The sequence below is a fragment of the Paroedura picta genome, chromosome 12 (assembly GCF_049243985.1).
Source record: "Paroedura picta isolate Pp20150507F chromosome 12, Ppicta_v3.0, whole genome shotgun sequence".
NCBI lineage: Eukaryota > Metazoa > Chordata > Lepidosauria > Squamata > Gekkonidae > Paroedura > Paroedura picta.
The window spans coordinates 14408589-14430000 of record NC_135380.1 but is presented as its reverse complement, the minus strand read 5'-3'; the positions used below and the strand labels follow the sequence as shown (position 1 = coordinate 14430000).

General features: G+C 47.8%; 2 protein-coding genes across 2 annotated transcripts in view; one reads left to right on the top strand and one right to left on the bottom strand.

Moving 5' to 3' along the window:
• Positions 1-7769, top strand: part of TTI2 (TELO2 interacting protein 2) — a 7788-nt gene extending 19 nt beyond the window's left edge. The window contains exons 1-7 of the mRNA XM_077305275.1: positions 1-959; positions 2756-2942; positions 3409-3501; positions 4539-4726; positions 4836-4979; positions 6621-6783; positions 7494-7769. The exon at positions 1-959 is cut by the window's left edge and continues 19 nt beyond it. Of these exons, the coding sequence (XP_077161390.1) occupies positions 301-959; positions 2756-2942; positions 3409-3501; positions 4539-4726; positions 4836-4979; positions 6621-6783; positions 7494-7613 (1554 nt within the window). The 5' untranslated portion in view covers positions 1-300 and the 3' untranslated portion in view covers positions 7614-7769. The remainder of the gene's footprint in view (positions 960-2755; positions 2943-3408; positions 3502-4538; positions 4727-4835; positions 4980-6620; positions 6784-7493) is intronic.
• Positions 7759-17557, bottom strand: MAK16 (MAK16 homolog). The gene is made up of 10 exons (XM_077305276.1): positions 17426-17557; positions 16034-16083; positions 15142-15251; positions 14769-14833; positions 14049-14200; positions 13819-13873; positions 12820-12894; positions 10893-11000; positions 9540-9596; positions 7759-8208 (listed from the first exon to the last, which is right to left on the bottom strand). The coding sequence occupies exons 1-10, from the start codon at positions 17438-17440 to the stop codon at positions 8017-8019; spliced, it is 879 nt and encodes a 292-aa protein (XP_077161391.1). The 5' UTR covers positions 17441-17557; the 3' UTR covers positions 7759-8016.
• Positions 17558-21412: the final 3855 nt, after the last annotated feature.

The following is a 21412-nucleotide window of genomic DNA, read 5'->3' as shown; positions in this document are numbered from 1 at the left end:
GCCGGAAGCAGCCGTTGGCCACGATGCTTAGCGGCGGCGCTCTATCGCGGAGCGTCTCTATGGTGGAAGCCCCTCTGTAGCTGCCTGGAGTGGGAAAGCGGAGCGGGCGCCCCTTCGGTGTGACGCCGGGAGCGTCTGTCAACCCGCAGCCCCTTGCTTGGCTCCCGGGGGGAAGCGAGAGGAGGCCCAGCGGGTGGCGGGAGAGAAGGGGCGATGGGGGTCCCGGGGAGGACCGCGGGCGTGGAGAGGGCGTGAAGCCGCCTCTTTCGGGCCCCTTGGGCGGGGAGGCCGCCGGTTGCCATGGCGCAGCACGCCCCGTGGACGTCTCTGCAGCCGGCCCCCCCAGAGGGGCAGGGGCCCACCGAGGGCCCCCCCTCCGCCGAGCAGGTGCTCCCCCAGTTTCTCCAGCTGTTTGCGGGCGCTGGCAGCAGAGCCAAGGCAGGGATGGTCCGAGACCTCTTGGCTATCTTGGAGGCCGCAGACTGCCAGTGGCTTTTGGGGGGCTGCCCGGGGAATGCCACCCCGGTGATCCTGAGAGACTTGGTGTTTGCCCTGAGCAGCTATGCAGCGCTGCCCCAGCAGGAGCATGATGGGGGAGAGCTCCCCAGCAAGGACCCATCCTATGCAGCGGCCGCGGACCGGGCAGCAGACGTCAGCCTGGTTTTCCGGAGCATCTTGGCCAAGGTGGAAGCTGCAAAAGGCTCGGAGGAACTGGGGTGCCAGGTGGCTGGCGCGCTCTTGTGCCATTTGGCGGGGCCCATGTATGTTTTTGCTGTGACTCATGCTGCAGAGAGGCCCTGGAGCAGACCCAGGACTCAATCCCTGGCCCAGGAGTTGCTGGAAGATTTGCTTCAGGTTTGGGGCTGCCAGTCAGTCCCTGAGTTCCTCAGAGGGGCCGCGGAAGATGAAGAAGGTTGGTTTGCAGTGGTGATGCAGTCCCTGAAGCCAGAGTTGACCAAGTGAGTGGAAGCCCACTGAGGGGGCATTATGGAGACAGAGGGAGGAAGCCAGGAGATAAAGACTTGACACTTGTGTTTTCTGCCCTGAATTCTGTGACTGCTGGTATTCCCAGTAAGCTGAGTACCGAGCATTTTTTTGCAGATTGGTTCCACTTCATCTTGTGCAATTTCAGTTTCCCTAATGCTCTCCTCAAATGGACAAAAATCAGCATTAGACATTTCTATATAGGTTTTTCAAAGTTTAGTTCTCTGTTGTTCATGTGCTCTGTTTCTTCAGGGCAGCAGCTTCAGCAGCATGTTTCCAGCCAGCATCAAAATTGCCCCCTCCTTTCTGGTCACAGAGAATCAGCAACCTGAATCTGCACAGAGCCTGGCACGTAGGAAATGTTTTGTCTATATATGACTATATCTTTGGAGCCTATTAGATAGAGACAGGAGCCCATGCATTTTTGATTTGGCTTGTTGTCCCCATTAAGCCCTCCCCCGAGTTCTCTACCTGTCCCTCTGGAGAGGGGAGGGAGTCTTGCCTCTCTCTTTGAAATCTGAAGGACACTCAAATAATGAACATGTCTGCTTCTATGCAGAAGGACATCACATTTTTTGTGTTTATCACAAGACTTAGGGGTTGGTATTGCTTCTCATTTTGTCCTGGACTTTGAAGGGAAGCAAAAGCAACAGTGATGGTGGCCCCCAGTTTAGGAAATATGCCCTCCCCAAGATCTGTGTTCTTTGATCTCATTTTGGTGGCCGACAAGGGCTGCTTTTGTCATCAATTATTTAGAAATTAGTTGGATAGTTACCATTGTTTTGTGTGTGTAGTAATTGCTTTATTCTGTTCTGGCTTTCTTATTCACTTGTATTTTTGTAAGATTTATGTTGAAAAGTGGTATAGAAAATGAAATGAATAACACCATTTATGTTGAGAGACAGTGAGATGAGATTCAACTCCTCCCAGATTTTTTTCCATTTCTTAGAGTGCTTCAGGCACACTCCTCTGAGTCAGGATTTTTTATTTATATGTATTTATTTGCTTTATTTGTAGCCCACTTTCCTCTCTAAAACATAATAATAATTTTAAAAGACCAGACCTCGTGTTGGAAAACTGTGTGAACAAATTAAACCTGTTTTAGGCATGACATATAGTAGTGAAAAAAGGGTATTCTGTACCTGTCCCTTTCTGACTTGTGAGACGTGGAGAACTCAGAGGAGAGTAGAAAGAGGGTATCTGCTGTCTGTAAGACAAGTGATCACCACAGTTGAAAATATGATCTCCACTGGCAGCCATTTTAGTAAACCTTTCCATGCAGACAAAATGGTCCAGATGAACTACCTCATCACAGTGAACAGACGTTCATTAAAGATTTACTAAAATGATTCTACCAGTGTGAAGAAGGCCACTTAACAAAACCTGCCAAAAAGAGGCCTATTTATTTATTCATAGGCTTGTTCTTCAGCTACCCCATCCCATTCTGGCCTTGGAGATGGGACGCCTTTGCAGACAGCTCTCTGAGCTTGATCTGTGGTCACTTGCTGTGTTTCTACAAGTGAAAAGCATTCGCAGGTCGCATTCTGTTCTGTGCTCAGGCTGCATACTCCCAAGCAACGTTCATCCGTTTCTCCCATGTCGCCATCGTCACCTTGTGGGTAAATGGGTGCCTCACTTGAAAGCAAAGCATGTTCTATGTTGAAAAGGTCCCATTTCTACCCGTTGGTCATGGGTTGATTCATGGCTAGATGAGACACCTGGATGATGTGATGGGAGCTCGGGAATGACAAGGGTCTTGGGTCTTTTTCAGAGAAACTTGGCAGCGCAACCCAGCCACAAAGCACGTGTTTTCATGGACACTCCAGCAAGTCACTCGGCCCTGGCTGGGCCCCCATTTGGAGAAAGTTCTGCCGCCATCACTGCTCCTGTCGGATGACTACCGGATAGAAAACAAAATCCTGGGCGTGCAATGCCTACACCATATCATTCGTAATGTGGTAAGGAATTCACACTGCCCTCCGCACCAGCATCAAATGTACAAAACTGCAGTCATCCTTGAGGCTAGAGAGAGTGGTGTATAGCCAAATAAATATGAAGGGCCAGCGTAATCCCAGTAAACTGATAATGGGAGGAAACAGTGTGCAATTCTTTTTAAAAGAGCCCAAATCCCATTGGCCCAGCACTGCCGTCAACAGCAGCCAGTTAGATTCCCCCGGAAACTTCCATACAGTTTTGGAGGCAATAACTTTCCTGTTCATTCTAAACATCTGGCGGCATTTCCTCCATTTTGTTATATATTTAGCTCGTGTTAGATCCTGGCCTTAAAGGTCCTGCCAAAGCTTTTCTCATCATCCAGTGTTCTGGGGTATAGAAGAGGGGTGAACTTTGTCTCTTTTGAGGAATGTGTGTTTGCAGAGGAATGCCCAGCAAGGTCCATTGTCTTGACGGCTTCCTCTCTTGCAGCCAGGAGCTGATCTCTGCCAGTTTAACCGGGCGCAAGTTGTGCACCACGCCCTTTCCAACCATCTCTACAGCAAGGAGGCCCAGCTCATGCAGGTAATTTGAGGGGGAGGGGTCCAGTCCATGCACTCCTGTCTGCTTCACTCCGTGCTGGACTAGCCAGGTTGGTGGGCCAAGGATAAGGCTCCATATCCTCTTTCCTCCCTGCTTGCTAGCCTCTAATGTTAGATGCTGGTTACTTCCTGGTGGCTTCCTGGCTTTGTAAAAGATTTGACGGCTCAAAGGTTATTATAATTATTATTAAGGTTTATAGACTTTGCAAGCAGGCTCAGGGCAGTTTACAAAACAGTTAAAGCATTCATAATCAAAATTCAGTTAAACTACTCCAAACCCCCTCCCACTCCACTCACCCAGTCCCTATAACAACCATCTTCCTTCTGGCCTATAGGTGGACTAAGGGCCAGGAACAAATGTCCAGCCAAGAAGGAAAGGAGGGAACCTGCAGAGGGGAGGCAGGAGGCCCGCAAGATGTTAAGCTACCTGGCCTCAGGCATAGGCCTGGCAGAAGAGTGCTGTCTTACACGCCCTGCAGAACTGCGCTAGCCCCATCAGGGCCCTGATCTCAGATGGCAACTCATTCCTCCAGGCTGGGTAGAAACGGGCAGAGTGCTACAGTTTGTAATGGTAGATACAGTGCAATCTAAGCCAACTGACTTTTGATAACGTAAGTTCCTTTGACATCAGCAGGGTCTTCTTCTAAGCCACTTGCAGCTAGGTTCAGGATATATGCAATAAAAAAGTGAAGCTGAAACTTAAAGTACTCTAGGATAGATCAACCTATCCCAGGGAGTCAGGGAAATTGATCCCCCACCCCCATTTCTCATAGTCCTGAGTCCAGGAAGACTGCTTCCTGACGGCACATGAAGCTGCCTTAGACGGAATCAGATGATCAGTCTAACAAGGTCAGAATTTACTTAACTGATTGTGGCTCTCCAGGGCATCAGGTGGAGGTCTTTCACATCGCCTGCTGCCTGATCCTTTCAACTGGTAATGCAAGGGCCACAGCCCCTTCTCTGATGCCCTCCAGAGAAACACACTTGAAAGCTTATTGCTTGACCTCATTACTGAAACAGGTTGTATTGCCCTGCTTACTGGACTTGCTGCCAATCTTGGAAAGGGCCCCCGGACGGCCGTCCCACCAGCCTCCATCAGCCGTGCCCTCGGACAAGGTGCTGCGGCTGGTCCTGACCCATATGGAGCCAGAGCACCAGCTCGCTCTGCGGAGGGTGTACGCCAAGAACCTGCCTGCCTTTGTCGAGAGGTGAGGGATGCATCTGCCAGCCCTTCCCCTTTGGGTACTTGGCTTTTAATTTTTGTATGTAAGCAGCCTTCTGCGCCAGCTTCTAATCCCTAACCAATTTCCTCGAGAGGCTGGGCATCCACGTGGCCCGTCACCTGAAGAGGCTGCAGCGGGTGATTGTGGGATACCTGGAGGTCTACGACGGGCCAGAAGAAACAGCTCGATTGGCGATGTTGGAAACACTGAAGCGGACTATACAGCACGCCTGGCCCAGGTAATGTGTTAAACCTGCCCCATTCAAAATCTGTGTGCTTCTGTAGCTCTCCAGTTTTGGAGGGGAAAGAGCCAGCTTGGTGTAGTTGTGTAGTGCGGACTTCTAATTTGGCAAGCTGGATTTGATCCTGCGCTCCCCCACGTGCAGCCAGCTGGGTGACCTTGGGCTGTTCTGACTGGGCAGTAATATCATGGCTCTGAGCCTTATCTACCTCACAGGGTGTCTTTGAGACTCCTTCGGTTAGAGAAAAGTGGCATATAAGAACCAACTCCTCTTCTATCGGTGAAAATATAAACTTTTGATATCTGCCCCCTTTGATTGTTTCAGAGGGTAGCCATTTTGATCTGCAGTGGAACAGCTAGATTCAAGTGCAGTGTTGCCATGGAGATCAACCTTTCCAGAATCTGAGTTCCCTGCTATCTGACAAAGGGAGCTTTGACTCTCGAAAGCTCAACCCTGGAAATCTTGTTGGTCCCTGAAGCGCTCCTGGACTCGACTCTAGCTGTTGCTCTCCCTCTGAGTGACTGTCAAAAACATTGGTTCTAAGCTGTTCTGCAGAATGCGCTCAAACACTTCCTCCCACCCAGAAACATAAATGTTGGCAGCATTGCCACGGTGCAGATTGACTGCTGATGCTTCTCCGTTACCTCAAGCCCATAGGTATAGCTGACTCCCTTCCTTGTCTCAGACCTATGAGCACCTTCCTACCATTGGGGGGAAAATGCTATTAGGACTGTGAAGTTCCAAAGTCTAAGCAAAAGTACATCAGGAAGCCTGAAAGTCTCTGTGTTACAATCCAGCAGGTGCTGAGGCGCAACCCTGCAGACAGCAGCGTATGTTGCACTTTGCAGGAAGCTGAGAGCATGGGCCCCCAACCTCTTTTAGCCTGTGGGCACTTTATGGAATCCTGATACAGCACAGTGGGTGCAGCCATAAAACAGCTGCCAACATTTACCTTCAGTCATACCGAAATCTGCATAGCCAACCAGATCTCCAGTGGCCAATAGCCTCACCTGGCCCCATACGCTTTCTAAAAATACTTGGCAGGCACTGTGGCAGCTATGGGCATCATATTGGGCACTGCAGGCTTAGAGCAGGGGTAGTCAACCTGTGGTCCTCCAGATGTCCATGGATTGCAATTCCCATGAGCCCCTGCCAGCTTTCGCTGGCAGGGGCTCATGGGAATTGTAGTCCATGGACATCTGGAGGACCACAGGTTGACTACCCCTGGCTTAGGCTTAGAGCATCTCACACTTATCCTCAACCTCCTGGCGGTCCTTCAGCATCTTGGTAAAGGGCTCTATGCTACTGGTCCTTAAGAGGCTTTGCAGAACAGAGTTCTCTGTGAATTGTAGTCATTTGATCATGGCCGGTTTTCAGGAACAGTGCTGGCTCTGAGGTTGGACAATGCTAGAAAAAATGCTATGGTGGTTCTACTACTATTCAGCACAGTGACCGACCTTCCAAGTTCTTTTGGAAAAAAGGAAAGCTACTGACGTTGAATGGGATTCGATATTAACAAATTTTACTTTCCCTGGTAGCTAGCAGCAGCTGCCAGGCTGCATTTGTGTCCCTGGATCCCGCTGGCTCTGCAAACTGCTTTGCCCGTCAGACTGTTTGTTCACCATCTGCTCCTTTCAGGATGACGACCCGTCTCGCCGTCCTGCTCCAAGCGTTGCTGAGGCTCATGTGGGACACAGTCGCCAACAGGACCCCGACCCCTGAGCCAGTAACTGCTGCTTTGCTGCAGGGAGCCACAGAGTGCCTTCTCTTGCTGGACCGGTGTTCCCACGGCCAGGTGAAGGTGAGTCCAAGAGAACCATCTGAGATAATAAGCCATCTGGGGTTTTTTTTCTAAACAAGAGAGCAGGCAGCTGTGCAGGGTCTGCAAGAGACTTCTTATGACTGCAACTGTCTCTATCTGCCAAAATGCAACCGGCGAACTCTCTCCCATCTCAACGTGGGTTCATAAGTGGTGGAGTATCTGCATGGCATGTGCACAGTCCCAGGTTCAAACCACAAGACCTCCATCTAAAAGAAGCATGCAATAGGTGATGGGAAAGAGAGCTGATGCTGCCAAGTCACAGTAGACCAGGGGTAGTCAAACTGCAGCCCTCCAGATGTCCATGCACTACAATTCCCATCAGCCCCTGCCAGCGTTTGCTGGCAGGGGCTCATGGGAATTGTAGTCCATGGACATTTGGAGGGCTGCAGTTTGACTACCCTTCATAGACAATATTGACCCAGGTGGGCTAACGGTCAGATTCAGGGTGGGAGAGAGGTCCAATAGAAAGCCATTCCCGAACAATTATAAGCTTTAGTCTCCACAGTGACTGGTGGGAATTCAATCCTCGTGTGCAGAAACTCCACTGTGGAAAGAGGGTGCAACTTCAGGCAGTGCTAAGATCAAGGCACAACTGTTCTGACTACCGGAACTGGTACATCTAGCTTACTGGTGCACCTTTCTGCTTCCAAAAGGAAGACTGACCATGAATAAGTTTCCTCTTTTTCCAGGTTCTCCTGCAAGGAGTCCAGCAGAGCTGTCAAGATGATCGCCTCAAGGAATGCCTCAGGAAAGTGGAGGAGGAGCCTGTAGAAGGCTTCACTCCTACAGCACCCAAGAGGGAGTTTTAGCAAAGAAGAAAATGCATGCCAGATTGGAACAACCGCCCTCTAGATTTTAGGAATCCCTCCTTGAAGGGCATTTTTGTTCCAGTACAGCTAAAAAAACTGTGTCCTCTCTCCCCCCAAAAGGGGCAGCAAAATAAAATATTTAAGATCACATACAAAGGCTGCTGAGGTTTTATTTAGATGCTGAGGGGTATCAAGGCAGCAAGGAAATATAAAAATAACATTTCAGAATCTCAATTTTAGCTCCCGCTGCCAGATGCCCCTTAGCTTTACCACCCAAGTTTCCCTTCAGGTGGGAATGTCTGTGGTAGCCTCCAGGGTTGTGAAAAGTCCTAGAGACGAGGCGATACAGGCATCTCCTCAGCAAATATAGTTCTCAGATTTGGCATCCTCCCTTTAAGAGGAGTCACGTCGCTTTATGTTTAGACAGTTCTGTTTCCTGCTCATATTCTATTTCAATATAGGGTCGTTTCCTCCTGACTGGCCCCTTCAGTGGAGCTTTGCCCTTCAACTTGGGCTGGCCACTTCTCTCTTCTTCTTCCTCATTGGACGAGGCCTCTTCTTCCTCTTCGCTGCTTGTCCCCAGTTTATCCATTTCCTGGACAGAGAATAAGCGGTTAAGCATAATCGGGACTGTTTCCAGTTTCTCAGCTTTAGAGCTCCCCACCTTACAAATTAAATTCTTCCTGAGATACATTCTTAGAGCATTGCTTCCTCCTCTGGCCCTAGGCAGCAGTTCTGTACATTTAAAAATTAACAATGCCTCTGCTGCTCAAAAACCATAGGCTCCACTTCAATATTTCAATGGCTCATAATATTAGATAAGCTTGCAAGATGAGTTCCCTTGCCCTAAAATCTGTACTGTGTTTGGAAATAAGGAGAGGTAGAATTGAACTCTGTGCATCTGCACAATTGCCATTCATCAGCCACAGCCACTTAGCTCTTGTGTTGGCACATGTTTAGGCAATTACCCAAATGATTTGAGCATTTTTAGGGTGGTGTGTAATTTGCTGAACGCCCAGGTTTCTTAATCTAGTAATCAAATCATCAATACACTGGGGAATTTGCAACTTAGATATATTTATACCCCAAGAGAAGGCATATGTTACTGAGACCTTCAAGAGTGGGGTGGGGGAGCGTTCAACCTTTCAGAGGAAAACTCTGAATAATCTTTTCCTACTGTCAGTGCAAGAATACAACCTGGGAAGCAACTTCACCAAAATGTAATAGTCATTTTGAACTCTGAATTTGGAAGAAATAAAAAACATTGAATGCTGGCTGTATTAGAAGACAAAGAGGTTTTTATACCCCACTTTTCTGAGCCTTAAGGAGTCTCAGCAGCTTTCAGTCATATTCCCCCCTTCTCCCCACACCAGACACCCTGTAAGGTAGCTGGGGCTGAGATAGGCTACTTGCGCACAACCAAATATTTGGGAATCCAGGGACTTCCACCTAAGGCAAGTCAGGCCCGTTCAATCTGGGAGATGTTTGTTCAGCAAGGATCACCCAAACAAACTGGGCAGACCACATTATCAGGAAAACTGATCACTAGCCACTAACTGTCCTCTCCTTGAGTCAGTGTCCACTGGAAATCCAGGTCCTAACAACTAAGTCTGCATGACAACTAAGTCTGGCTTGTCACTTCAATGCTTCAGTGCAGATTCCCAGCCTTGCTTGATGGCAAAGGGTAATTAGAAGGTCTAATGCAGGGGTAGTCAAACTGCAGCCCTCCAGATGTCCATGGACTACAATTCCCATGAGCTGGCAGGGGCAATGCCCTTGGGTTGGGGCTCCTGCTTGAACACCCAGTTTCTTAGTTGCCCAGCAGCCAGAGAAGAATGGCAGGATCTCCTCTCTTCCCGGCACTGCTCAGATCCCCATGAGAACCTCTGCAACTGTCAGCTACAGCCTCAAGGGGGCAGCACCTACCTCAAAGTCACTGAGATCACTCTCATCTACCTCCACAAACTCCCTCTTGTTTGAGTCCTGCAGAGGGAAAAAGCACAAGAAGAAATTAAACGTTCGAAGGAGCAGCTTTCCTTCTTCCTGCCATGACCCTTCCCAGTCATCGTTCAAGGATATCCCATGGTTTGCAGACTTAATGGCCCAGGAGCAGCCTTGGAGAAGGTGAAGAGGTCACTATCAATGCAGCCTGCATAACAGCCAAATGAGCATTTTGGGTGTAGGATGTGGGCGCTATGAAGTCATCGCTGTCATTTGTGGCTAATGCGACAACAGTAGCTAGGGGCGCCTCACTCCATCTCTGACTGGTTTGCCAGCTTCGGCCTTTCCTTGATACCAATAGCTTTGGCCACGGTGATCAATGCCCTGGTAACCTCTATATTGGACTACTGTCAGGCATGGTACATGGGATGACTCTTGAAGATTGTCTGGAAGCTAGAACTGGGGCAGAATCCAGCAGCTTGATTGCTGATAGGCCAGACACACATCACGCTGGTCTTGAAAGATTTACACAGGCTCCCTATTCACTACTGAGCCCAATTCAAGGTGTTGATGTTAATATATAAAGCCCTAAATGGTTTGGGCCCGTTATTTGAAGGAGCACCTTCTCCTGTACAGACTTGTCCAAGCACTGAGATCTTAAAGATAGTAGTTCTTGTAGTTCTACCTCTCTCTGAGGCGCAAGGAGTGGTAACATGCAGAAGGGCCTCTGCTGTGGTGGCCCCCAGGATTTGGAAAAGCCTTCCTCTAGTGATTCACCCGGCACCTACATTATATGGTTTTCAGCACTGGATGGAAACACATCTTTTTACCAAAGCTTCTGATATAGAGTTTCTTCTGTGTGCTGTCTTGCCAGGGAGGGAGTGTGTGGGTGGGAGGGGGGCTTATATTTCAGTATGTTTTATCCTGTATTGTTGTGACCTGCCCTGGGACCTCCGGGTGAAGGTGCGGGATGTAAATTCCTAGGTTAAATTACATTTTGCAAAGTCCCATACAGCAGAGTTTCTCGGCATGCAGCAAGGCACAGCCTGAAGCCCACAGGATCCCCCACGCCACTGTCTTCATTAGGCTAGTCTCCTAAACCGAGGCAATTAAGCTTGTAAGTGGATGAGGTACACTAGTGCCCCTCCAGGGGTTCCGTGAAAGAACCTTAGGGAAGGAGGGAACTGGCAACATAACATTCATTAGAGCCTTAAACGGGCTGTACAGAGAACAGAAGCCCTATTCATTAGGATTGTATCAAAAGCACGACATAAATGTACCAGAAATCTGTAAGGTCCCTTTCAGGATTCCAACACAGCCAAGTTTCAGAAACATTACCTCCTCCTCCTCGTTTTTCTCTGTTTCCGAGTCAGACTCGCTCTCAGCTTCCTGCTGCTGCAGAGCTTTATCGAAGGCGTGGATGGGGAAGTTGTATATATCACCGTACTAAAAGAAAAGAGCACAGCAGGAAGAGAGGGATGAGAATTCCAAAGCTGGCGTGCATTCTGTGCCCTACAGAGATCGCCTGCCCATGAGGGCTGTTGAATTTGGATAACTTTGCCATAGATTTTTTTTTTATTTACATTCCTTATAGCCTTCTTTCCCACTTGAGCTCAAGGCAGGTGACATAGAGTGAGTTGATACAAGCAGAAGAATGGGGCAGTCAGTGAACAACAGAACACGACTGATGTCCTAGAATCAAACAGAAGTCTAAAACCTGAACCAAAGCAGAAGTTAAGTATAAGACACATTAGAGCAGGGGTAGTCAACCTGTGGTTCTCCAGATGTCCATAGACTACAATTCCCATGAGCCCCTGCCAGCAGCATGCTACTGGCAAGGGCTCATGGGAACTGTAGTCCATGGACATCGGGAGAACCACGGTTTGGCCACCCCAGACCAAGCTAGCATTTCAAGTTTCGTGAAATAATAGAGTTAACAATAACTTCTGATGTTTTCTGAAGAATATGGAAGGTTGACGCAGGCACACTGGAGGGTAAAGGCCATGTGTGGTACGATTAAAAAAACATACAGAAGAGAAAGCTATTTTTATTAAAGATTTTAGGGGCTTTATTTCAATTAGCTTAAGGGGAAAGTTGTTTTAAACTGTTACGTAACCGGCATTTAACCCCAGTTAAACCGAGTCAATAGGGAAATGACAGATGCTTGCTACCAGAGAATCCCCCTCGAGCAGATGTGATCGGAATCCGATGGAATTGTGGGAAGTCACTGTTTACCGAGCAGAAACGGCAGATGTTGTTCCGCCAGCATGCAGCTAGATATACTCCGATGGCTCTGGTGAGGCTTGCTTTGGGAAGTATAGAAGATCATCCTGGGATGCTGATAGTTAGATTCAGGTGGGTAGCCATGTTGGCAAGCTTGAGTCTGGTGTCACCTTTACAACCAACCATGTTTTATTCAAGGTATAAGCTGCTGTGTGTGTGCACACTTCTTCAGATACAAGCTTACACCTTGAAAAAAATTCTGTTGGTCTTAAAGGTGCCATTGGACTCAAACTTTGTTGATCTAATAGAACATGTAAACAAAAAGACAGGGAAGCCCCTCCCCCCCTATTTTTATTGAATTCTCTGTATTAGGGAGGATACTGAATTTTCGTCACTGTGCCCGGTGTTGTTTTCTTAAGGTCATTTTGAAATCATTACGGGAGGGTATAAAAAAAAATCTAGCAACTATGTGACAAAGTCTTTCCCCTTCCATTTAGCACTAGAAACAGTACTCTAGCCCTCATTGTTTCAGGGAAAATTGTAATGCTGCCATAGCATAAAGATGTCCAGTACTAAAGGAGAAACGTGTACTCTAAGAGGTTTCAAGAGGCCCTCACTATTCACGAGGGACCCATTCCCTGTCAATGGCACAATCCACAAATACCAGGAGAGGGTTCTGCTGCAAAACAACACAGCTTAGCTATTCCTCTGCCTGATTGTTCAAGATGTTGCGTTTACATGTTGTTTTTCCTCTCTGGAAAGCTCTGAGCTGCCTGTGGGGCTCCCGGTAGTCCCCATCCGCAAAATGATCTAACCCACGCAGTGCAATGGCTCCAGCAGCTCACAGAACATTCCCTAGGCCCCAGAACCGGCCACCTCACGGCCTGGCTCCCACTCCAATCATTTCAGCCTGAATACCACATACAAAACCATGATCCAACACCATGTCACTAGTTAGTGAGGACTGCCCTGCCAGCTCCCTTCCTGTACTACAGAGACACGTCCCCAACTCGGCCCAGTAGAATACTATAGCAGCCCATACCGTCTCCTTCTTGAGTCTCTCCAGCAATTCCTTTTCAATGGCGTTGTCCAGCTGAGCAGCAATCAGGGCTTTTTCCTGCCAGGAAAGGGACAAAGCAAGGCTATATGAGGGTAATTCAGAGACAAAAGCCATCTTTTCTGGGAAGGAAGCCATTCAGGGACAGACTAGCTCTGTCAGGAGGCAGGACCTCCTAAGAGCCGCTAAATGCATGTACCAGCCTAAAGACTGTTTGCAACAGAGCCTCCAAACAAATCAGCACTATTCTGAAACCAGTGAGACTTGATCTGAGCAGCAGCTAGATAAAATTCAGAACCAGAATAGCAAAAAGGTCTGGAAGAGAAAAGAGGAGTTTGCCAGATTCCACACGCCTTTGGGACTGATGAGCCTCTTAGAAGGCATCCCATAAAATTGAGGCAACAAGAGACCCTATTCCTGAAAGGTACTAACTTTGCATCAATACATAATGGCAGGCCCAAAGGGAAGATCCAGATGTGGGAGGTCAGATAACAGTTCTCACAAGAGGAGTTTCTCATACATTATCTAATGGGCAGCCTTTTCTCAAATTATAAAAAGGAAATCAAGCAACAGAAGTTCATGATTGAAGGTGAAAGAGAACCAATCGTCTTCTGTCCAGCTTTCCAGGAGCATTCATACAGTACTGTGGTACTGAGGGTTTTCTGTCTTATGCCACTATACTGCTGGTTTTATGGCTGCTGAGTCTTTTGTCGTAAGCCCCGGCATCTCAATGGCCTATGTAAAAATGCTAAACCTTCTTGGAAAGTCACTCTTCTGATAAATTCAGCTTGGTAGCCATGCTGGTCTGAAGCAGCAGAACAAAGTGGACTTAAATTTTGTCCTGACTCTTCTGATAAGATTAACCCATTCCCAGATTACCTCTCCCTCCCCACCCCCAGGAGGCCACAAAAATGCAGGGAGAAAATGGGGGGGGGTGCAAAATGAGAGTCCAGCTACAAGCAAACGCTGCAACAGTTGTGTTACCTCTCGTCTCTTCTCTCGCCGTTCAACCTTCTTACTTAAGGGTACGAGCTTCCTCCTGCAGAAGAGAAATAGCCATTAGAGAAGAGATTCTGCACGCCAGGCGGCAAAGTAGGAACCCATCTCAGGTGTGCTGTCCCTTCATCAGGAAGAGGCTTCTGTGGGGCAACTATAACCAGCTCAAACAGAAAAACCCAATCACTATAGAAAGGCCTCCAAGCACCATGACTCACTGTCTCTTGAGTGTCAGCTTGCGGATTCTGATCAGGTACTGTGTGATCTTGGTGAAACGCTGCTTGCATTTGTGCCGGATGAAGCGGGGCCAGTAGATGAGGTTCTCATCGATCTCTTCCAGCGCTTTCTCGTAATTCTTGCTCAGCCGGACCTGCGAGAAACAGCAAGATGGGGAAAGTCTACAGGAGCTCTGAAAACAGGCACGTGGTGGAATTAAGCATGTTCAAGGAGGCTACATTCCCTTTAAAACACTTTTGGGGAAAAGTACTTCACAATTCTGCCCATAAAATGATTAGTTATTTATTGAGAAGAAGAAGAAAGGTTGGTTCTTATATGCCGCTTTTCCCTACCCGAAGGAGGCTCAAAGCAGCTTACAGTTGCCTTCCCTTTCCTCTCCCCACAACAGACACCATGTGAGGTGGGTGAGGCTGAGAGAGCCCTGATATCACTGCTTGGTCAGAACAGTTTCATCAGTGCCGTGGCGAGCCCAAGGCCACCCAAGCTGGCTGCATGTGGGAGAGTGCAGAATCGAACCCGGCATGCCAAATTAGAAGTCTGCACTCCTAACCACTACACCAAACTGGCTCTCCTTCAGACAGTAAAAAGCAGGGTATAAAATCAAATTTTGCCTCCTCTTCTTTCAACTCCCTTTCACATTAACTGCTAAAATGCTACCATTCTTGATACCGGAGGACAGGTATCAAGAAGTGGTGACTTACCCTTTCCCATAGCCGATTGGGGAAAGCAGCACGTTCAATTGTCTTCATGTAAAGGAAACACTGCCCTAAAAAAAAACAAGAGGCCACATACAGTCACCACCAGATCTGCTGTAGTCAAACACAGATCACGAAAGGCCAGAAGACTGACGGACCGGAAGTACTGGAGGATCAACCTTCTAAGCTTTGTAAGTGTTCTTCACATACCTGCCTAGGAGAAAGGGAGCAGCCATTTCCCGAACTCACAGAGTGGACACACAGTTGTCATATAAACACTGCTACCCGCCTCCCTCCTTGGCTAGGCAGCCATACCTAGGAATTTATCCAATCCCTCAAGCCAAATCTAACTGCAAGGAGAGACAGCCAAGACCCTCACCTTTCTCTTCCTTGATAGTAGCATACTGGCTATTGGCCAAGGGGCAGGAGGAACGGTTGCACAGGCCAGTTATGTTAAACTCATTCCGACAGAAGCTCTGTGTTTTTGTCCTGCAAAGAAGAGGCTTGAAATGACTCACTGGTCGACTGTGTTTTAGGCACAGCAGATTAGCAGATATTAGTCCACAACCACATCATTCCAGATGAATTTAACCGAAACACACACACATTGTACTTAAAGCCAAAACAAATCACATACAGTTGGACAAATTTTTACATTCCACATTGTGGCATCAGAGCATTTCTAATAGGAGACAGGACTATTGAAACAGCTGGCATACACCCATATCCCCATAACCAAAGAAAGACAGTTGTCACAATGGCTCAGGTATTTGGCAAAACAACAGCTAAGGAAAGACTCAGACACCTTGTCCCAGATGTACTGCTCATGATTTCAGGAGGAAACAGGGACCCATATCTTCAGAAGTACTCAAAATCAGCCCCTTCATGAAGCTGCAGGAACAGAACTTTCACATGATAGGAAAATTGTGCTTTCCAACACCTGCTTTTAAATCAACCCCCTTCTGAAGTCCCAGAAGGTTATCTGTCTGGTAATTCTGGACCTCATCTTCTCCTAAAGAACTTCTCCATAGCTATGCCAGAGTTTCCCACCACCAATCAGATACTGAAAGGGCAGGCCACCTAGAACAAGCAGCCAAGAAACTATACCCTTTCATTCCAAACTACTCCACCTGCATCCTGAAAAATGTCAGGTTTGTCAATGCAAGCAGGTTGGCCAAATCTAGCAATGCTGAATTTTGCCAGCACAAAACAATATCCCCAACAGCCGCTGAATTCGGTACAAGAATAGTAGTGAAGACTGGAATACTCACTTGATCTTGAATGAGCAGAACTGCTTGTTGCCAAGCGTGTCCCAGACAATCTGGCAAAAAAGATGTGTTAGTATTGCTCCTGACTTTCCAGGCCAAACATGGATGAATTACTTCACACTTTCGAAGATGGAACTATTTTAATCAAACCTATAGCTCATCTGTATTGAAAAACACTACTTTGTTGCCAGCTGATGAAGCAATAATATAAGGATAACATCACTCGGCAGCCTGCCACGTTTTCACATTGCTAACAACACAACACAAAAACAGACAGGCCTTCAGGAAGGTACTGATCTTCTTCAAATAGCAGCTGACATATGGGGACACCATAGGGTTTCCAAGGCAAGAGACGTTCAGAGGCAGCTTCCACTGCCTGGCTCCACATCACAAGCCTGACATTCCTTGGTTGCCTCCCATCCGAACACTAGGCATGGCTGACCCCACTTAGCTTCCAAGATCTGATGAGATCAGGCTAGTTTGCAAATACTTTAGTGCCCACGGTCACCAGGGACCATGGGTGCCATAACTAGAATCCCAGCTGATCTGCCTTTCTACATTTTGCTTTCCTGATCACCCTACAAAGTGAATGAGCATCAAGACTCTCACAAGCCCCTCATGTTTCATGACTGACATCTCTTTCGATTTGGCCACTTTCATTATTGTGTACAGATGCGGTCAGCCAGCTCCATCCTGAAAAAGCATCCCCAGTGGTGGTTCTACCTACAGAAATGTCCAAATGCAGAACAAGGACCAGGCTGGAAGTACCTGGCTGACCACCTTGGCCAAACAAAAATCAAGTCCAAAGGCACCTTTAAGACCAACAATGATTTATTCAAGGCGTGAGCTTTCGTGTGCAGGCCCTCTTCCTCAGACAAAACTGAACAAGGATCATGAGAATACAGATATAAAGAAAAGGTAAATTAGTGGCAAATTAACAAAGTACTATAATTTCCAAATTATGCAGTATGGTCATTCTTGGCAAAACAGGCAATCTGTCCATTTTTCAGTTGTAGCTGAGGGGGACACTTTCGTAGCTGTGATAAGAAATAACTAAAAGGGGCTAGTTGCTTGCAGCACCCAAGCATGGTAGACCCCAGCGATGACAAGGTGCTCAGTTTGTCCTGTTCCAGCAACAGCTCTCCTTACAGTTCTGTTAGCAGCAGCGAAAGAGCGACAACTCTGCACACGCTCAGAAGCACTCTCTGCCGCTCCCCATCCCAATGGGCTGGAAAAGGAGGCAACTTCCATGCCCCGCAGCCTGCCCACGTGGGAAGTGAAGGAATCCCGGGCAGGGGCAGAGGCCTGCACCTGGAGCGGTGGGAAGCCCGCCTCGCCCAGCCCTTGCACCGACCCCAGCCCCTACCCACCCCTCAATCTCCCGCCGGGACTCACATCGTCCGACTGCATCGTGCTCCCGCCGGTGACGGCAACCCACCCAGCTCATGGGCACGCGTCGAGACTGCCGAGCCCGGGAAACCTCGCGAGATCTTCGCGGTTGACACCATCCGGGGGGAGGAAGGTCGGGCCAGCGGCAACATCCGCCCTGGTAGGGGCGGGGCTGAGTGCGGTAGGGGGATGAGGCTGGATTGGATAGTTTGCAGCGTGGGAGGAGGGGCTCTGCTTGCCAAGCGACCAATCGGAAGAAGTTGTTGCTTTTTCTTCTTTTTTATAAGCCCTGTTCACTTGGTTGGTGGCTGCAGTTTTAGGCGGCTTGTTGCTAGCTGTAGGAGCGGGGGTGGGAGGGGGAGGGGGAGGGGGAGGGAGGCAATGAAAAGGATCAATTCTAATTGCTTGTTCTTTCACGCAAGTCTTGTGCAGAAGGAGGCAAAGGGCTTGAAGAATCCCCTGTGCTGTGTAGGGATGGATTCAAGGGGGTAGCCCTGTTGGTCTGAAGTAGCACAGCCAAAATTGAGTCCATCATCTCCTGCCCATCATCTTTTTTTTTGATGCCCCTGGCTTCTCATGTTATGGGACGGGGCACAAAGATATGTTCATACACACAAATGTGGAGTAACAATGAAAAAGAGTGCCTCTGAGCATATGGAGTTTCCACTACCAAGTCAGGAACCACAATTATTAGATTCAAATGAGTAGCCATGTTGGTCTGAAGTAGCACAATAAAATCAGAGTCCATTAGCACCTTTAAGACTCACAAAGATTTATTCAAGGTGTGAGCTTTTGAGTGCAAGCACTCGAAAGCTTACGCCTTGAATAAATCTTTGTTGGTCTTAAAGGTGCTAATGGACTCTGATTTTATTGCACAATTATTAGAGCAGGAGAGAGAAGAACTGGGGGTTTGTACCCCAGTTTTTACTACCTGACAGTGTCTCAAAGTGGTTTACAATCTCCTACCCTTCCTTATGTATTTTCAGAACCGGGTTCCGAGTAGCCGTTTTATTTAGGACTACATTTGATTAATGCAGTTGTAAATTGTGAATTTAAAGTGTGGTTTTATGTTATTATCTAACTTATAGTCAGTATTTTATTCATATTGTAAGCTGCCTTGGAGAGCCTCTTGTGCAGAGTGGTAAGGCAGCAGACATGCAGTCTGAAGCTCTGTCCAAGAGGCTGGGAGTTCAATCCCAGCAGCCGGCTCAAGGTCGACTCAGCCTTCCAGCCTTCCGAGATCGGTAAAATGAGTACCCAGCTTGCTGTGGGGTAAAACAGTAATGACTGGGGAAGGCACTGGCAAACCACCCCGTACTGAGTCTGCCATGAAAACGCTGGAGGGCGTCACCCCAAGGGTCAGACATGACCCGGTGCTTGCACAGGGGATACCTTTACCTTTACTTAAGCTGCCTTGAGCTCCATCTGGAAGAAAGACAGCTAATGAATATTTTAAATAAATGAATAAATGGTGCTTCAAAGTAAGATTCATAAACATCTTTCTTAAGAGTAGCAAAAATGACCCAGAACCGTGTATGTTTTTCAATTTGCTATAGCTCTTAATTAGGGTTGCCAGTCTCTAGGCAGCCCCTGGAGATCTGCTATTATACCTGTTCTCCAGATGACCAAGATCGGTTTCTCTGGAGAAAAGGCTGCTTTAGACTCTGGCAATATACCCCACTGGGGTCCCTTCACTCCCCAAAGCCTACCCTACCCAGGCTCCCCAAAATCTGCAAGTATTTTCCAACCCTTGTTCTTCATTAAGTTAGATGTTTAAAATAACCCCAGGAGGGGAGGGAGATTTTTTCAGCTCCTGCCTGGTGATATTTGGGAGGCACTACAGGCAACCCAGGACACAGTACATGTCAAGCACCCTGGGGCTTAGAGGAAGAATAACCACTGCTGTGGATATAACATTTAGAATGTGTGTGTCCTTTTTAAAAGATGGAACTTCAGGAACATGAACATTTTTGCATCATTTTGTATCATTTTGCTTGGTTTTAATACACAGTGTGACATGGGTTTTAGTTTTGGACACAATCATCCCTCAATTTCTGTAACGGTTTATTGTTATTAAATTTGTCCACTAGAGGTCCTTACATGCAAGTAAACCCGCTACTTGATTTATAACCGGATTGGATTTTAAAACGAAGGCCGTTCTTTTTCCTTTCATCCGCAGACGGGCACGTGCCTGTCTCCAGATCTCCATAATGAAGGTTTCGCCCTCCTCGTTCGGAGGCCAGATCAAAATCCTGTTCCTAAAGGCATGCTACAAGCCCTGCACACGAAAGGGGAGAGGTCAGGCGTTCTTCTTCCTCATCTGAATAGATCCTTTGTCCAACGGAAGCTTTCTCTGCAAAGGGGCTTTGTTTTGACCCAGTAGCTCCGTGTTTGAAAATTACAGTGAAGTACCTTGTCAATAATGGCCTTAGGAAACAACAAAATTCAAAGCAAAAAGGGTAGATTTTTTTAATGCTAAGACATTTCAGCTCCACTATCTGCACCATTTTGTTCAAACGCTGAGAAGGGGCCATTTCTGAGTGCTGTCCCCTCCTGCCACCCCCTCCTCATTCTCTTCCTGACCAGACATAGATCACCATTCTTCCAAGGGCAAGAAAGATATTGGGGAGAGATTGATTTCTATTACCCTACAGGGACAATCTATATTTTCCTGTGACAACGATTTATGATGTCCACAAGCGTCTCTATTGCAGGTTAATATTCTGCACAGCATGAGAGAGGTACAGCAGCAGCCTACGCACTTGGGGGAAGAAGAAGACACTTTTGAAACAAGCCGTCATCTTGTCTGGTGAATTCACAATTTCTCAATGCAAGTAGATGACACGTTCCTGCTGCAGGACACACAAACCAAATGGCCACTGATGTCCCACAGAAGAAAGTGCCTTTTTGAAGAGTTCAGGCAGCTTCCCAGTTTTTTTGTGTGATTCTGCAGAATGTGTAAAAACGGCATTGTTCAGGGTCACAAAATTTGGCCAGGAAAACTTTATAAGGGTAAGAGAGTCGCAGTTAATGTGGATGAACTTTTGAGAAATTGAATTGGCAGATTACAGTGGTAGGCTACAGTGGATGAGCGACAGGGTTGTGAGTGTCCTGCATATTGCAGTTTATCCGTGCTGTGGCGAGCCCAAGGTCACCCAGCAGGCTGCATGTGGAGGAGGAGCAGGGAATCAAACCCAGTTCGCTAGATTAGAAGTCTGCACTGCTAACCACTACACCAAGCTGGCCTGATTCATTGTAACACAGCTTCTGGTGTTTATCGCTTATGCCAGGAAAGGACTCCCCCTGTCTCTTCCAGTCATTTCCCACAGCATGACTGACTCAGAAGGCTGAGAAGCTGCTACAAAGGACATGCTTCAGCATTTGCCCCCTAGAGCCTTTGTCAAAGTCAGCCCCGGCATCCCACGTGTCCCTTTTGCATTTAATAACAGAGGTATTGTCTGTCTCCAGACAAATCCCCATTTTGCTGCCGCATTCCTGTGTCACTCGCCTTGTCTAAAGGGCCACGGGGGAGACTCGTGGTAAAAAACACTCATTTTCTGGAGAGCAGCCAGGCACTGGGCAGCCTCAGAGCCTTCATTTGTCATCCGAGAGGAGGCCATCTCTCCTGACCCTTCCCCTCGCTCCTTTGGAAACCTGACAGCATTATTAAGCGTCACCTGGTTCCCTTCCCAGTCGTGCGCCTTGGACTGTGCCAAACGGAAATTGAAGCTCTTTGAGCGACACAGAGAGAAAGAGAGAGATGCAATCAGTCCCAGGTCCAGGCTGGTCTTTTTTCTTTTTAATTTCTCCTGGCAGAGCAGTGATAACGTGGAGGGGTGATCTTGCGTAAGGTGTTTTTGCTGTGGAGGGCAGCCTCAAAGCCTTCTAGGAGTCAGCAAATCTAGGTCAAAGGCTCTTCTCATACATACAACAATCTTCACAGATCCCCTACAAGACATCAATGTATACCTGCAGTCCGGGTCCTGTGTATCT

Coding starts and splice junctions, on each gene's coding strand:
- MAK16 (XM_077305276.1), bottom strand. Junction 14,834..15,141: donor TACTATCAAGGAAGAGAAAG/GTGAGGGTCTTG, acceptor GTTTTTTTTTAG/GGCAGTGTTTCCTTTACATG. Junction 11,001..12,819: donor AGAGACTCAAGAAGGAGACG/GTATGGGCTGCT, acceptor CTTTTCTTTTAG/TACGGTGATATATACAACTT.